This window comes from Triplophysa dalaica, chromosome 4, assembly GCF_015846415.1.
Source record: "Triplophysa dalaica isolate WHDGS20190420 chromosome 4, ASM1584641v1, whole genome shotgun sequence".
NCBI classification, from domain to species: Eukaryota; Metazoa; Chordata; class Actinopteri; order Cypriniformes; family Nemacheilidae; genus Triplophysa; species Triplophysa dalaica.
The window spans coordinates 27,432,953-27,451,674 of NC_079545.1; the positions used below are offsets into that span (position 1 = coordinate 27,432,953).

Consider the following 18,722-nt stretch of genomic DNA (forward strand, 5'->3'; position numbering starts at 1 on the left):
TTAATTCGCCATGATCCTTCATCCGTTGTAGTGTTTTGCGGGGGGGGTGGACTGAGCTGTTGGTTCCAGAGTAAATACACTGCTCAGTGTCTGTGCCATGATTGCACACTGCAGAGTGTATAAAGTGTTGAACTGATGGTTGAATCATAATGAACGCCGGCTGTTAACAAACACTTTTGTTCATGAATAGTTTTAAGCAGCAAAGTTGTTAACACAATTTGTTTTCGTATTTTTTATGGAATTATTCTGGCAACCCCTCAGCTGGCAGTTTCTCTCTGTGAAAACTATAACAAATTGTACTCCTTGACATGAGGGACTTTAACTGTTCTTTAGGATGAGACGGGGCACGGATACAAGGAATATTAGTGTACATCGCATTGACTCAAACACTCTCACTTTCGTTTTATTTGAGCTAACTGAAAACCTTGGTTTATAATATCTGTTAGCAACATGAGTGGACAACATTTCAAACTAGTGTCACGATCCTGCTTCCTTGTGCAGGTTTTCTATCCTGTGTCAGGATCATGGTAGTACCCAAGTGTTTAGTGTGGAGAGAGTCACGGCATTGTTTGTTTTTTAGTGTGCCACGTGCTCTCTCCGGTCTTTTCTTTGTCCCCGCCCTCTTGTTTCCTCATTATTGATGATGTAATGTTTTTATGCCCTACACCTGTTCCCTGCCTGAGTTTGTCCCCTATTTAATCTCCTAATGTTTTCTGCTTTGTGCCGGTTAATTTGCTTTTTTTCGTGTCTTAATGACATTCAGGATTAAAGGGGTGTGACAATTAGCGATGTATCGTTGTCCTTCTCTGTGCGATACAAGAATCAAAACACTGCGTCAAATATCAATATTTTCATTACTTAATAAAACAAGACGCTCTAAATATATTTTCAAGTCTTATTATATCTTGGCTCCACTGGGTGGTGCTTAACACGCAAATGAGGGAAACGTGAAAAAACAGTCTGAGAAAGAGTTTAGGATAGCGTGTAAAGAAAATTATGCTCCATGCAGTTGCTGCACTGAAATGTTTTTAGGTTTATTTTAATTAAGCTGGTCAACACTAAGATGCTCCCAGGTTTAAATAAGTGGCTGTTAAATTTAGAAATGCCAGTATACATTTTTTTTAAATGTTTTAAATGTGTAAGTTTACAAAGATAAGCTTTTAATTCAAGCATAAAATGTTTAATTTACTTGAAATGTTACTCATGTTGGTAATATGTTATTAATTTGCCTTCTGAAAAAGGTTTTGTGGACTTGAATAAAGAGACAAATGTTGCACTCTGTTTACATCCTTTGGTACGTTATAACACAGAAATCCAAATGTTTGACCATGACATGATCAGTGATCACTTTAGACTCTGAATTTCTTTGTATTGTATTTGGTGTCCTCAGATTTAAATTACAGAAAGTGAAGAGTTTAGAACTGTTGCAATAATCTGTATATTTTCACTATTAAAGGTGTCATGACCTGGCCTTCATTATTGTTTTATACTTTTGTGTGAGGTGTACGTATGACTTTAGCATGGACTTTCTGAGTACTGTCCACCTTCCTCGAAGATGAAGGGAGCGACAATGAAGACGCCATTCTTCCCCCGAGATATTATTACTTTTTGTTACATGTGCCTTGTCACTTTTGAACCTGTATGTGCACTGGAAGCTTCTGTCAATAACGACACGATTTTTCTGGCAGGCTTTCACGAGAACGTGCACAGGTGGTCCGCGTCTTGTCGGTAATGTCAGCTGGTAAACCAACCGGCCACCCGAAAAGCACTCTCCCTCTCGTACAGGTCCCCTTCGAGAGAATTGGAATGGACCTGGTCGGACCGTTAGAGCGATCTGCACATGGGCATCGCTTTGCGTAGGTCATAGGGGGCTATGCAACGCAATACCCCGAGGCAGTGACACTTCGCAATATTTCTGTATTTAAATGTAACAAATTATTATTAAATATTAACACTCGTAATAGAAGAGTTAGTTTTGCCTTTTTATATTGGACCTAAGTTAAATAATAAAACAAGCAGATTGACTAGGATACATTTGCATATACAGGATACAGGACTTCAAAGGACGTTACATAGAAGTGTTTAAGAGGTAAGCGCACACACACACAATATCAGTGTTTTACACAGAACAGCTTTCACAGCAGATGATAAAGTCATGAAGCTGTTATTTGAGCGTTGGTTATCTTAGAATGTGTGTATCTGAATTCTTATTAGCAGCTGTAGGACTGTGATGAAGTGAAAGTATTTTAGCGTGTAGCTCAGCCTAATGTTTACAATCTCTAATATCCGAAACACTACTCCAGCGGCTCTTCTTCTACTTTTTACGGAAGGCCTCGCCCTTTTTAGCTTTATCCTTCTGCAGATATTGTTTATGCTCTAACACCAACATTACACACTTACTAAAATTTGAAAATTGGCATCACGGGAAAAGGCAATTTTAAGTATGTTTGAAGGATGTCATAATGCTCGTTGCTTTAGAAAACAAGACAAAAATGCATTTTATGAAATAATTCATTTATTTCAAAAGAAGAAAATTAATGTTTTTAAATGGGTAATCCAGAGTTAAATAACCCGATTACTAGTCATCATTTTATTATTGCTTAACAAAACAGCGGCTTATGAGAAACTACAGAAACAGTTTAACATGCCAAAGCTGAAGAGAAACATTCTGCTCTTATAATGGAACATAAAATCACACTCAATGAAAAAGTGATTCATGAAGTGATGATAAAGGAAGAAATGATGATAAAATTACTGGGTTGTTCAGATTGGCATCAGTTGTCTTTCTATTTGTGCTTTCTATCAAAGATCTTTTGTATCTCTTTCACCAGTTTCTCTTTGTTATTTGTGATGTTTTTGCCAGAGACTTCAACAAGAGGATCGATCAGTTCAGCGCTGTAGGGAAGTTGAATGGTGGTATATTTCTCTCTCCACTCCTCAAGTTTATCTGCTGAAACAGAAACACAAATCACATCAGTTTCATTTATGACTTGAGATGATTCAGTCGACTTAAAGATTTGAACTTGCCTCCACAGTTCACTGTGTTGAAGAGAGGGATGTGTATCACGGTCGGTTCTTCTCCTTTGCCTTCAAACACATAAAAGTCTTTTGGTTTCTTTGGGTCCTCACTGGATACATCGACCTCAGGGAAAGGGATGTCTAGATCCTCACATATTTCAGAGGCGTATGTTACTGTCTGTGATGAAGAGAATTACAGAGTTTGATGCTGTGAAAACACTTTATTCAGTTGCTCACATATGGAATACACAACACAAGTTTTCCAGACTAATTCTAAGATGTTTCTATTGTCTTTATACTAGACACAACCCGATTAAAAAAAGATTCATCTGAAAAGAGTCTTCTGAAAAGAATCACTTTGTCGAGGAGAATTAAACAACCCCAAAAACATCATTATCATCTTCACATATTACACACCAATTTCATTTGATTTCATGTTTGTACAAAAATTCATTTGTTCTAATGGGCACTGAAAATACGAGTTTGGTTCCATGCTATTACCCAGCATGCATTGCAGCATGAAGCTTTTATCATTTTGAGCTGTTTGTCCCGTTTCAATTTTCCGCAAATAAAACCAAAATTCTTTATTTAATTTCTAAAATGTTGTCACTGGTTCACAGAATGATACAAGGGGGATTGTTTTACATGAACACAAAACGTACAGTTGAAAATAACTTTGGACTGTCTCTTAAATCTTTGCGTGTCTATTATTTTCTCAGCATACTTTGCATAAATCTGCATTGGAGAGTCAATTTCTTAACAAGAATACCTCAAAAGGATCTCCGCCGCTGAAATCCAGAGAAATGATGAGGTCAACGTCTCTCTCCTGTCTCAGCATAGAGATGTACGGTGAGTTGAGCGCCATACCAGCGTCTTCATAATCTCTCGTCTCACTCTTCAGAATAGCGGCGTGCACTCCTTCAGTTAACAGCATACGATCATAAACCTTGTTCAGAGAATCAATGCATTATTCACAATTAAACACCAGGTCTATTCTCACCTTCCATCTTGTACAGAAAGTTGTATTTTCTGCCCCAGATCCATTCCATCACGCACTTAATAATGGCGTCCAAAATACCTGTTTAGTTTAAAAACAAACACACTCTTCAAACTCAAGGTTCCTGAATCATGTTCATCTCATCAGAGAGCTTTCTTTGTGATTGACGTCTACTATTCATCTGTTCAGAAGATGAAACTGATGTAGATGTGTGTATAGAAACAGTTCAACGTACCGTCCCACCAAGAACTGAACCAAGACTTCAAACACTTTAGCACTTCCAGGGTGAACTGCTTGATGTTTATGAAATTATCACCGGTCGTATTTGCCATTTTCACGAGCCAACTTTCATCTCCAGTGAGTTCTGTAACAGGGGATCATACACTTTACTTTTGCTTGTGTTCGGATTTAGTTGTATAACAATTTTGCTCATGTCTGTCTATAAGCATAGTCTGATATTTGTATATTTGTATATTTTGTGTGTTTTTTGTATGTTGTATAAAAAACATGTATCAGACAATATCACGATTAATATCGATATGGTGTGAAGGATTGGCTTTGAAACTAAATCGCTCATCTTAATCTTTCTTCTGTACAATAATGGCAACAATGTTCATCTGTGGTCAAAGTTTTGCGTCTAAACAGAAATGATGTGTGAAAAGAAAGATAGATTCACTGGTATCACAGAACACTTTACCTTTCAGCTTTATTCTGATGGTGGTTTCGTGACCAGAAAGGTCTTTTTCTTTCAACACTGAGAAATGCATTTCCACAAGAGACACGAGAATCTGGAAGCCAGCGTCTGCAGATGCGGTCCCTTCTGAAGAAAACACACAATGAATGAACATGAACAAGCAATAGTTGTCAGAAGATCATCCTGAGCTGTGTGGTATAAAACTCACGTGAATCATTTATCTAAAGGTTTTTAGAATGCATGTGATTAACATCTTTATGTTTATAAATCTATGAGGAGTTATGTTAATGTAGTGATCCCATGTGCTCTTAGCTTTCCTTTATAAGTGATGTGATGTTTTTTTTGGTGAGGGTCATGTATCGTGAAATGTTGTAAATGATCTGTTGTGAGTTGAGAGAGAGAGAGAGAGAGAGAGTGAGTGAGTGAGAGTGAGAGCGAGTGAGGAAGAGACTGTATGAAGGGAGGACGAGAACGGATCGGCAGATGGCAGCTTACGGGCACCCCAGATATCGTCAATATATATTAAGTATTGTTTACTTCATAATACATTCCCCACTGGGGTTGCTCGAACCGGCGCTGTGATAGTGTCGTGTCTCTTACCCCCGTCACACCATAAATATAGCAACAAGAAATGCTTTACCTTGAGAGGTTTTGCCACATTCTGGTTCTTTTTCATGTGATACTTGATAAAATAACTCTGGAAAAAAATCAAAATGAACCAGAATGATGATAAAAAAATTGATGTTCCACTTTCAGAAGAATATTTCTTTATCAGAACAGATGAAATAGAGACAGCAGCTTATACCTTTTATCTTTTGCAAAAGAAGTTCAATTTTGAACTCTCCATCAGCCAGACAACTGCCACACAGACCTACAAAAACACAACAAGACAATAAACAAAATTAACAAAATGTCACATTTTTAAATACAACATATAATCCTGTAAGATGAATTCAGTGGTGGACAAAGTACAATAATAAAGTACTCGAGTAAAATAACAGATACCTTCATAAAATATCACTTAGGTAAGAATTACTCTTTTATTTTATGTTAACGAAACTAAAACAGGAAGAGAGACAAAAACATCAAAGTCCAACTGTGTCACTGCTTTTATGATCTAGGCATACAATGGTTTCACAATCGCACCCCTTGACAATTTAATTGAAAAAATAAAAACCACCTGAGAAGATGTAACATATTTAATGGGAAATGTATTTGTGTTAATGGAAACTTTAATAGTATCTGTGGTTCTACTGGTGATTTCTGTTATGTGCAGATGGGAACCAACAGAACGTCATTTATTTTGTTCTGGTTTTATTGGTATTTGTAATATAATTAATTTGTGAATCTATTAATAACAGATACAATTGTAGTCAATGTATGCATTATTTCCTTAGAATATCTTTTGTTTGTTTGTGTGCGTTTCTACGCATTTTTGTCATTTTTTTAAAAACCCATAAGGTATATTGCCTTTTTGCCAAAAAAATTCCTGATGAATATTATACAGGTCTTTTCTAATTTGTGTCATCAGGATTATATTTTGATGGTTTAACCCGATACTATCCACAGACACTCATTCTTTGTGTGTTACCCTGCAGGTAGAGCATGTCCATTTCAGGCTGATCCTTTATCATAGAGCCTTTCTCAAACTGACTGCCAAACATGGAGTTATCCACAAACGCTCCAGTGAGAGAATAACCGGCTTCATATGGGCTGATCTCAAAAAAGACGCCTGCAGATAGACGACACATCCATAAAAAACTAAACAAAACAAGAACATTGACTTTTCTTCTGATTAATACACACACACACACACACACACACCTCTTTCATGGAGACGTTGTCTGCATTGCTTGTCAATCACTGTGTAGATGGGAAATGGGTTTTTATCATTGTGACCCCGCTGCTGTGAAAGATCGCCATTATCTATCTGAAGAGAAAATAGTAAAATGATGAAAGAAAATCTGTTACAGCTAATTTATTAAATTTGTCAAATACTTTATTTGTAAAATGTAAAAAAAAACTATCTCTAGTTTATTGTGTTAAAAAATATGTATTCTACAGATGTGCTTCAAGCAATAATACTCAGTTGGTTATACTTATTTTGAGGACAAAAATCATGAAAAAAATGATGTCTAAAGGAAACATTATGAAGCTCACAAACCTCTTTCACAAATGAAGTGACGACCAGCACCGCCCAAATATCAGTTAAACTGAAGAAGTCTTTCTCATAGTAATATTTCATCAGTTCTTCACCAATTTCACTCCAGCTCACAGCAGGACCCTTGAGTCTCTGGATGATCTTCTCTCTCACTGAGTCCAGTTTGGAGGACCAGTCTGAGTCCTGATATAAAGACGCCATACACCTTCATAGAGACAACACACAACTGATAGTTTATCTCATTTATGACACTTATCTGTGTGTGTGTGTGTGTGTGTGTGTGTGTGTGTGTGTGTGTGTGTACCAGGTGGATCCAGAGACTCCGCTCAGATAGAGAACACAGTCCAGAAGACCCGTCTCTTTAAATCCATCCAGAGATCCCAGTAAACCCAGCATGGCTCGTTCTCCTCCTCCAGAACCCAACAGTGCGATCTTTGGCACAGTATCCTAAAACCAGTGAACAACATTCATACATTTACAAAGAAGAGTTCCCAATGAACAACTGTGTTCCCAATAACTGACATGCAGTTGATTTATTTGTAGGTTTTAAGAATGTACAGATATGTGAAGTATAATGACAGATATTATACTAAATGTGTCATTTTACCGGACTGCACACTATCCCGAGATTCTTCAGACATTCTTGAACAGTTCGTAGTCTTGTCTTTACAAACTTCTCCTCTTGTGTGTTCAGAGAATGTCCGATTCTCACGTCACTGCTGCAGGAACCACACACACAGATACATTCACTGATCAAATAAAACATTTCATTGGAACATCGCCATTTATGTTTGACACATTTGCATTTAAAATATTATAGATTTAAATATACTTAACTTTGCATTTAATTCTCATTTAAATTATTCTCTAAGGATGACTTTTGGATTTTAATTCTATAGTTAATGACTCTGGGCCCTATTTTAATGATCTAAGCGCATAATCAAGCAGCTGTCACGATCAGATTGAAATGTGAAAATGACCAAAACGTGTTCAGATCTTATCACGGTGCAGCAAAGATGGGGAGGGAGGGATGACGCTATTTATTAGGCTATAAGGTAAACATCGAACAATTGTATTGTATTAAATAAATGTATTTGATCATTGCACAATATAATTTTAAAAAGTATACATCAAATGCATATAGTTCAGTTTTACTTTATTATAAATACGTGTCTGTTACGTTAAGTGGTCATTATATCTTCTCCTTTTCCATCTCTCCCTGCCTATACTGTTCATTATACTGGATGCCCTGTTGCTTTGTTGCAATATTTTTTTGTAAAATAACTTATCTTTGCGTTTTTCAAACAGGGTAGTGTCAGTTTAAAATGACCCAGGCTCGTTCATTAATAATAAATAATTGATAAAAAATGACATTGATGATCATGCATAATTTAATAATGTTGGGCTTGTTTTAGGTTTGTTTTGGGAGCTGCAGTTGCTTATTTGTCTTGCAAGAGTTGGCAACCCTGGCCCTCAGTCTTATGTGATCTGGATGTTTTCTGAGAGTCTGGATTTACCTCTCCTGTAGTTTAGATGCACTCATCTAGAAAACAGTAAACAGTCAGGTTTGTATCAAACAGTAGAAAGAGCTTTTATTGCACAGTATTTCAATGTAGGGAACAATTTTAACCATATTGCCAAATTATATGCATGATAACAGCATTCTTTTATATTTTAACAGAATTTAGTGAATTCAACAGAAAAGACTCTCTCTCCCTTACGGCGAAAATGATTACATACCTACAAGGTTTATATGGATGCAGTAGTGCAGCCAAAAATAGAAATTACACACAGATTTACGTAGACTACACATTACATAAGAATAAATATGCAAAATAAAAATATTAATAAAATTAAATACAAGAGAGAACCTTAAGAAATGTAGTAAGACATTAAACATTGTGATTTGATGATATGAAATCTTATCCACATGATTTAAACTATTATCAAATCGACCTTTTGAATATATAATAAATGGCCATTCAAGTTATGCGTTTATAGATTCGAAGATTATTGTTCCAGATTTACTGTACGATTTTAGAAAAACTGAATCGGATTAAAAGTAAAACTAAGAATGTACCCACCTCACAACTTTAATTCTGTAATAGCGAATGAAAAAACATCATTTAGTATTGACATTATTGATATTAATGCTTTGAAAAAATTCTAGAAGCTTTATTTATAATTTATTGATAATTTATTAAGACTTTTACATTAAGAAATTGCCCTGCCTGATGTCAGTTACAAAAAAAATTGGTCAAATCAATATACTCACTGTTCCTCTAGAATCCTGAAACCTCAACAGCAATGAAATACAACAATAACGATACAAATCACACCGACTGAACATGAGACACTTTATAGAGATCTGAAAGTGAATAAATCATGACAATCTTTACATCATCAGTAGGTGTGGTGCTTTTGGCCAGTCAAAGATAAACACCTCTGTGACTTCATTTACATTTATATTTACATTGATTCATTTTGCAGACGCATTTATCCAAATCCACTTACAGAGAGTTTAGGGAGCAATAAGCCACATGTCATACAGGAGCAATAACACAATAGATGCCAATATAAAGTTACTAGATTCAACAAAAGCTAGACCACTACCTGTTGAGAGATAGAGTTGTGTTTTTTATTATTTTGCTGTCAAATATTCATAGAAGAGATGGGTTTTAAGTAGTTTTTTTAATGTTGTGAGAGATGTGGTCGACTGGACAGGAAGGAGTTGTGAAGGAGAATGACCAGGAAAGTGATTTACTGCCCTTATGAGAAGGTATGACGCTGGTGGTTTGCTGAATGCAGGGTTCTTGATGGGGTGTAGGAGTGAAGGAGGGTGTGAAAGTAAGCCGGTGCAGATCCAGTTATTGCACTGTGAGGTGTGCCGGACACACGAGTAGTTCTGTCTTGGCAGGGTTAAGCTGGAGGTGATGTTCTTTCATCCAAGCTGAGATGTTTTTTTAGGCAGGCAGTAATGCGAGCTGCTACAGTTGTATTGTCTGGGTGAAACGAGATGTAGATCTGGGTGTCGTCAGCATAACAGTGAAACAAGAAGTGCCCGTAAGATGGGTATGAGGATGTCCTGTAGAATGAAAAAAGGAGAGGTCCAAGCAGTGGTGTAGTCTACGTGATACGCAGGTATACGCCGTAAACCCACTAGAAAAGATCAAGAATTTCCGTGTACCCACTTAAAAAAGCGCAAGGTTACGTAACAACATCGTTTGTGTCAGAAAAGTACGACGCACTGACTTTTGGTGCAACCAGGAGATATGAAACCAAAGGAGATCATTAAAGGCAGCATTTACACTGTTATCGTAAGCCTGCCCCCGAAGCCACTGGCGCTTCGTGCAGCTGCAGCAGGTGTTACACATAATGTTGCTGTAATGTTACAGGTAAAGATGCTTTACACGGGGTCCCCGCTCCTCGCGTTAGTGTTCCGGGGTCGCAATGCGCACACTGTTCACCTGTGTATTATACTTTCTGCCTTTAACTCACCCCACTTTTAAAACCACTGTATAGTCTTTAATAAAACAAGCATATTTGTTACCATTAACATAAGTCATATTGTGACTGCTGGCATATTAAATTGTATATAACTAGCCAACTTCACAAACAATAGTTTGTGTGTTGAATCAATACATGAGGGAGAAAGGGAGAGATAACTTATACTACAATGTTCATAATTGTTTTAGATGATAAGAGATGAGAACTCCTTACAAGCCTTGTGAAAGTCAAGCTAGAGACACTGCAAGCAATCTATAGGTGCAACAGGTGCTTGATAAAACTGTACAAATGTTCATTGTTAATTATTATAGTTAACTATCAATGTCAATAATAGATGCAACTTACACACATAAAGTGTTTGAAAAATCTAGTTATTAGGGACGAGTATCAGAGTTTGATTTTATCCATTTTTTTTCATTATGATTTACTGTAAGTCTCTGACTTGGCTTTAGTCAAACTAAATCAAAATCCAAAGTTGATACTTTCACAAGATATTCTTTACATTATGTAGTTGCCCTGCTTAACAAAAACAATAGAACCCTGCCCAAAACACAAGAGATGCAGATGGGAATCAATAGAAAAGGCATAAAATAAAAAATTATAAAGAAATGTCTTTCATAATGGTATTTAAATGGAAACCACTAGAATGTATGTAATACTATTTTTAGCAGGATGGGTTTGTGTAGAAATACTTAATAGCTTTTCCCGTGGATCACTAATGTGCATTGAAAATTGCCAGCTGATAAAACCTGTGCTTTAGTGACTGTATATATAAATAAAACTCTTAACTGACTGACTGACTGATTTAAAACCAGCAAGTCCCCACAGCTGTCATTGGCTATTGAAATCTTGCTCGCAATAAATCTTTCTTGATTACATATAGAGGCATTCTCTATCCTTGCATTCGTGAGTGTGGTGGTGCTCATGGGCTGTCGACCTGGGACGGATGAGTAAATTAGACATTTAGCAGACGCCTTTTTCCAAAGCGACTTACAAAGAGTTTAGGAGCAATAACGATAGTTCATACAGGAGCCATAATACATTAGGTGCAAAAAAGCTAGACCACTACCTGTTGAGAGAAAACAGACTCAGCCGGGAGGGCTAGACCTCCTCTGACGTGTCATAGCTGCACACAGTGACCTAGACTAAAAGCCACGAGCAAACGTCCATGAAGAATAGGGAGTTGATTATAATTTTCATGTTGAAAATGGTAATGATCATGTTGCTGCTGATAGTTTGAATGTTACACAAGATTTTTACTCAGAACAACGTATTTCAAGTTTGACGCATAGGCATACATTGTAATTGGTTTTCACTCTTGGATTGACTCCTGTCAACTTTATTATAGAGGATGGTGTGATATCAGAGCGTAAAAGCATAGTTTTTGATGTTCGACTGACTGTAGAGAAGGAAAAACTTAAGTCAGATAATACTTATTTCTCTCGTGTTATTAACGGTGAAGTCATGGAGAAATTTCAACGTCTTAATGGAACGTCAAATTGAAATCTGTCTGATAAGTAAGATCTGAACTATACGGTAGGTTTTGTATAAACAATAATTCGTATTTGAATCTGTTGTAACCTGTCAGATGCAGATTTTGTGTGTATACAAGCAAATAAATATTTTATTAAAATCAAGAAAGAACATTAGAATAATTCTCAATATGGAAAAATATATTGCGTTTTTGAGTTTTGTGTGTACCTGTACTGTGAACTCCCCCTAAGAAGTCTGTTGGAATGTAAAGTTCTTATGTCCCCTTTTCTAAGTATTATTCTAATGTTGAAGAGTCTAGTCGACGGAACACACAGAGTTTCAGGATCGATCCGGGAGACCAAGAATGAAACACAGACACAGGAGTGTAGTTCAATCAGAGTCCCAAGTTTATTGTATTAAGGACTAATATTTATATGCTTGAAACAAGAGGTAACATTGCTCATGGAAAATCACCAGACCTATTTATTCCTCCTGCCAACAATCAGATATGATATCACAAAGTACGTATTCAATATACGTACTCAATATTACAGTATCAAAACAATTGTCCCTTGACATCATTAGGAACCTTGAGAAGGAGACCAACGGATACTCATATCAGCATAAGACAGCATAAGACATAATACAACTTTATTGTATTAGACACAGCCGAAATATTGTCGATGACACAGACGAAATCCAAATCTCACAAAGTCAAACTAGTCAGACATTTGTGTTCCCAGTTGAAGCCGCTGATTTTCACCCTATTATCTCCACCACCACCAGGACGGTCACGGTACATCAACCCCAGGGGATCGGCTGAGCCCCTGCCTTCATCATCAGGCAGACAATGCAGGATTTTGCCACCCTCTGGACGCAAGCTAAGGACCGGCCCTACGCCAAAGACGTACACATATTGACATAGATAAAAATGCTTATGGCAAATATTCTAGCCTCCCGGGTCTTTCTGGTAGAAATGTATTTTTCTGTCATAAGTGTGTACAGTGGAGACTAGTGCTGTAGTACTCGACTCCGGACTCAAGACGTTTTTTTTATGGTCTCGGACTTGTCTTGGACTCGTTGATATTTGCACTTGGACTTGTCTCGAACTTGGTCATTGGTCTCGACAAATGTTCCAGTCCAGAAATATATGTTTTATTTTCTTCTTCATAACATTGATAGATCAATATTCTTAAGATCCGAAAACTAATGATCTGAATACTGTTGTGGACTCTCGACTCAAGAACGAGAGCTTCGCGTGCTCATAAGTTCTCTCTTAACACAGCAGTTCAGCTAAGTGTTTGATGTTGGTGTAACTAAATGACTCCGGTATATTGGTTCAAGTCCGCGGGACTGTAATGCACGGCAGAAAGTGAATAACTGAATTAATTTGGTGATAATATGAACTGTTTATCATCATCGATAAACGCGAACGATTCAGCTGAACTGGTTCAACCGGTTCACTGAAAAGAAAGAACCAGTTCAAATGAACGATTCGTCATACAATTTGATTTTACGAACCATAAAGAATTTATCGACAGTGCGCTTAAAAGGAAACTTTTTGCAACAAAACTTTCCCCGAAACCTGTGGGACAACATCCAATTTCGTAAGACACCTGCAGAGGCCTCACAAAGAGAGGTAAGTTAATGCATGTTTCAGAGTTAGCATTGCAGTTTGAGGATATTTAAGTTTAGAAAGTAGAGCTTAAAGATAGATTGATTGTATTTTTATTATCAATGTGATATGAACATGTTATATAAGGATGGGCACCGAAATGTGCTTTTAAACAAGCCGTGTGGCCTCCGCTCTTTCTGGATGCTCCTCTATCCAAGTTCAAACACACACAAGCACGGGCAGGCGTGCACACGCATGCACACACACACACACACATACACCTTATTTTATCTGCTTTTTGATCATAGCAAACAATAATGAAAATTATTATCTTTAGAATAGAAGATATGCATTCTCTTGCATCACATAAATGATCATAAGTTCAGTATGTGGTCTTGTAATCATGATTTTTTTCTGACTCTGTCTTAACTGTCTTTATTGGACTCGAAGCTCTCTGGACTCGGTCTTGACTTGGTCTCGACGAGTCCTGGTCTTGGACTCGACAACAGTGGACTTGAACACAGCCGTATTGGAGACATCTCGATTTCTTCTCAGTTGCAGCTGCCTTAAACATAACAGGAAATAATTTTGTACTGTGCAGAAGTAAAAAGTATTACCCCTCCTTTCTTAATCTCAAAACACTGGTGGGTCATGTTTGTCATCCTTTCCATCCCCAACATCACCCCTGACTAACCCTTGTGTGGTGTTTATATTTTTGTTACTCGCGGAGTCTAGTGGACCTGCTGCAGGTTTGGGTTTAACACTTCATGTTAAAATAATTAAAAGATATTTACTTCATCCCAATTACAAGCAGTCTAAATAGCATTTATGGATAATATTTGCCCTGTACCTTTGTTAGATAACACTTATGAATTGAAGAGCTCCAGGTTTTTTTGGGGGGAACAGCAGAGGCAGAAATGAAAACTCACTTACACCTAATCTCAAACACTCTCTCTCTCTCACACACACACACACACACACACACACACACAGAAACACACAGAAACATACTAAAAGGAGCCCCAGGCATGACGAACACACAATAAAGTTACACAGAATCTATAGTTTCCATAATTTTATAAGCCCTGGGTTCTTCACAGAAACTGTGCCAAGCCCAATTTCTTTTGAAAAGTCGCTTTGGATAAAAGCGTCTGCCAAATGCATAAATGCAAATAAGCACTATGAAACGCATACACCCCCCCCACATTTCCCCAGAAATGAAATTTCCCCAACCAATAAATGAAAAGTATTAACAAAAAACAAAGGCTGACACGATGGATATCTGATTTGAAGCAGAACTATTGTATAAACGTATTTATTATTTATTATTTAAGTTATTCGCCTGAGAAATATATTCACAGTTTCTGCTGAACAGGTCATTCATGTCATTGCTTAAGCTGTTATTATATTGTGTAGCATTTGAATCAATTGTGTACTATTTTGTAAGTGCTTAGAATATTATTGGTGCTGCTTTAAAACACTTCATGACCTATAGGAATCCAGAATGCAGAAGAGGGCAAGAAAAAGAATCACAGAATCCACTCACCCTGGACACAAACTTTTTATACTGTTGCCCTCTGGCCGGCGCTTCAGAGCACTAAACACCAGGACTTCCAGACACAGAAGCAGTCAATCTCCCTCCTAAACAGTTAACTGTGCCTCAAGAACAATATTCCACTCCTTTACTATTCCTATAGTGTACATTATAATGCCTTACTGAATGTTAATGTATTTCTACATGTACATAACACTACCTCTGCACACAACATTATCCATATGCACAAGTGTACATTTCATGTGTAAATAATGTAAATTAAAAAATACTCTACCCTGTACAATATCTCAGTGTAATACGATTCATTAAAGGAAGGAAGGAGGCGGGAACCGGCAGACATTAAACACAAAGTTTTAATATAAATAATAACAGCAGGCGGCCCCTCACGGACGACCGCCGGCGAAATAACATAAATAACAAATATAAATATAAATACAAATACAAACGTAATACATGTTCGGGCCCGGTCCTCTCTCTTCGACGGTCCGGTCGCTCGTTCCTTTTATATGCTCCCTATCTCCTCCGTGATTCGAGCCCGGTGTGCGCACAGCTGGCGCTCATTCACAATTACTCACCGGACTCGAACCACAGTCTCGCCCTGCCTACTCTACTACACTTTTATAATCTTTTAACACTTTTTTTATCTATTATAATTTGTCTTGTCATAATGTTGAATGTGTGTACTAGATGCTTCCAACACCATGGAAATTCCTTGTGTGTTCAAGCACACTTTGCAACAAAGCTTTTCTGAAACTGATGATTCTATATTCAGACTGTCATCAGTTGTGTAGTTGTTTTGATGACTATGTTTGTGAAAACGAATGAAGAAATATTGAGCATCAATTAGTTTGATTTCAGTCTTTGACATGAACCTGCTCAGTCAATATTAAAAACATCAAGGTTACACTGTATGTTCATAGAATATTCTTTACATTACGTAGGATGATTTAATATGAAGAGCAGAAATATGCCATAGAAATGTCTAGCTTGGATTTCAAAGGCAGGGTCACAAATGCAATCAAGATTTCCAATGATCTGTTATCTTTCGAATCTCTTTCACTAGTGTCTCTTTGTTGTTCATCATCTTTGTTCATCTTTGTTGTAGATCATCGATCATCTCATCGCTATATATAAATTGAAAGTTGGAATATTTCTTTCTCCAGTCCTGCATTTTATCAGCTGAAACAGAAACACAAATCACATCAAGACACAGGAACAAAGATAAAGGCGAGCCCGGAGAGAGTACATGGCACGCCAAAACAAAAAAACACCAAATCAATGAGGCTTTTAAATAGCGCTTTGTGTATAGCTGTTCACCCAAAGCACTTTACAATCATATGAGGGGGGACTCTCCTCACCCACCACCAGGTGGGGCTGTCATGACCCTGTCACAAGACTAGAAAAGCATGACAAGGAGAGGCAGAATCATGACACATATGTTGTCAGGAGCCACACAGATTCATGATGTATTGCTTGTTTCTGCACTTTGAACTTTCTTTTTTATGGAAGCTCTTTTTTTCTTTTTAAGCTCTTATAACTGCACTTTATCTCTCTTATTAACTCTTTTAACATCAGTCCCACATTTTATTTTCTGAATCCTAATATCCCCTATAATAATGTTTTATAACCGAAACCAAAACGTCAGACGCGCAAGTGTTCCTGCTTCAGATGGACACTCATCCTTTGTATTAGGAAAGACTTAGCAAGGAGCACCTCTCAGAAAACGTAGACAAATAAAGATCATTTTAATTTTAAAAGTCTAATTACGACTTTGAGCATTGGGATCCCAAGACGAGGGTAATACTTCTTTTTTTAATTCTACCAAAATCCTTATTTATTTTTTATTGTTCCTGAAGCTCAAAATTAGACGTATGTGCGTCTTCCGACTCATTATGCCATCAGCATGGGTCTCATTTGCGTATAAGCTTCACCCAGGTCATACATCATATGATTAACTGCTGCTCCAATTAACATGTGCAGGCCAAAAGACTGAAGAAACTTTGACTAGCAAATTGTATCTGTGATAGTTTATTATTTTTAATTGAAGCAAATATTGTCTTTTTTTCTTGTCAGTGTGCCAGAATGTATTTTTGCAAAATTTCACCTTTTTTCATATGGGCCCTAACCCCAGACCCATTGCAGTGACCGGCCTTAATAATTGAAGCTAAAAAAACAAACTTCATGAATAAATGTGATTCAATTTAAAGACTGACAGAGGTGCATTAAGTGAGAAACGGTAGTATAAAATACTTTGTTCTAGGTGTCCAACAGAACAAAAAAAGATACAATATTTTTTTACTATGATTGTGGATGATGTCACAGAACAGAAAATTGCTAACATTCTTTAAAAAAAATCTTTATGTTTAAGAGAACAAAGAAACGTATACAAGTTTGAAACAACCTGAGAGTGAGTAAATGATGACAGAATTTTCATTTTTGAGTGAACTAGCCCTTTAAGACTTGTTTTGTGGTCCAGAGTCACTTTTGTGATCTTGAAAGTGTTGCAATAAAATACTAAACTTGAAAGTCGCTGAAGCATTTTCCAAAAACTTCTCGAATAATGTTGTAAATGCAACAATGAAAACAGTACTTCCTTCCTTCAGTTTCATTGAGTAATAGGGTATTACAACACTTATTTAAGTTCACTTAACTAGATGCTTGTGTAGATTGTACCCACATTTTTTAGTTTAATGACTGTTGTGCTTACTAAAAGAATTCAAGACAAACTGCGGCAAACATTGAATGAGCTTGATTCAGAAATACACATTAAATCAATGTTTGACAGTAAAAAAGAAACAGGGTCCATGTTTACCAAATCACCTTAACAGCGACCGTGAATATTAATACTACTTAAATTAGTGTCTTTATTAACACACCAGTATCATAGCAGCAGAGTGACATGTTATACATTAGAAATGTAATAGTTTTGTGATTTTTACTCCATGATATGAGCACTGTTGGCATTTGTAGATTTCTCCCAAATGTCATTTGTCCGTTATGGACACTGGCCATACACAAATATGCACTACCAATATACCTCACTTTGTATAGTGATCCTATTTGTGCTATACCTTTTTCATCTAGACCTTATGCTATATTTACAGTTATTTGCTGTCTCTGTTTCTCTGCCTCATTACTTGCTCATTGTACAATAATGTACTGTATAAATACATATTATATTACATAACCACATATAAACATTATACGGACAAAAGTATTGGGAAACCCTCTTCTATTGAACAGGTTTGATTACTTCAGTCATTTCCATAAGTGCAGATCTTTATACTACATGATATTATGACATTCTAGAGAATTTTGTGCTTTAACCTTTTAATTTGATTGTGTTCAGTATAAACGTGGGAAAAGAAGTCAAACTTTTGTACCGCTCAGATTAAAGAAACTATTTTAATTTTATAGTAAAATATAGATTTTGCCCACATTTATCCTGAACAGAGCTGGAGGCTTTATAGATACATAAAGTCTGGAAACTTCTTTGTTGTGTCAATCACTTTGAATTCTCAAATTGAAGTCAAATTTTGTACCGCTTAGATTAAAGAAACAATTTTAATTGTATATGAAAATAAAAGACATTATGTTATGATATTCTAAAGAATTTTGTTCCTGAGAGCTGGAGGCATAATAGATAAATAAAGTCTGACAACGTCTTTCTTGTGTCAATTCAGGAACGGGGGTGTCTGGCAA

General features: G+C 36.7%; 1 protein-coding gene across 1 annotated transcript; it reads right to left on the minus strand.

Annotated features, from left to right (window-relative positions):
• Positions 1-2,786: 2,786 nt before the first annotated feature.
• Positions 2,787-8,413, minus strand: LOC130418764 (cytosolic phospholipase A2 zeta-like). The gene is made up of 14 exons (XM_056744849.1): positions 8,388-8,413; positions 7,478-7,586; positions 7,175-7,317; positions 6,874-7,075; positions 6,534-6,639; positions 6,301-6,441; positions 5,515-5,580; positions 5,350-5,406; positions 4,713-4,835; positions 4,251-4,379; positions 4,019-4,096; positions 3,788-3,936; positions 3,028-3,196; positions 2,787-2,947 (listed from the first exon to the last, which is right to left on the minus strand). The coding sequence occupies exons 1-14, from the start codon at positions 8,411-8,413 to the stop codon at positions 2,787-2,789; spliced, it is 1,659 nt and encodes a 552-aa protein (XP_056600827.1).
• Positions 8,414-18,722: the final 10,309 nt, after the last annotated feature.

What these genes read in the sequence shown, in the direction of transcription:
- LOC130418764 (XM_056744849.1), bottom strand. Translation starts at nt 8,413, where the DNA reads ATGAGTGCATCTAAACTACAGGAGAG. An exon ending in TCACTTCATTTGTGAAAGAG is followed by an intron (nt 6,640 to 6,873) that starts GTTTGTGAGCTT and finishes TTTTCTCTTCAG; the next exon opens with ATAGATAATGGCGATCTTTC. An exon ending in TCTTTTGCAAAAGATAAAAG is followed by an intron (nt 5,407 to 5,514) that starts GTATAAGCTGCT and finishes ATTTTTTTCCAG; the next exon opens with AGTTATTTTATCAAGTATCA.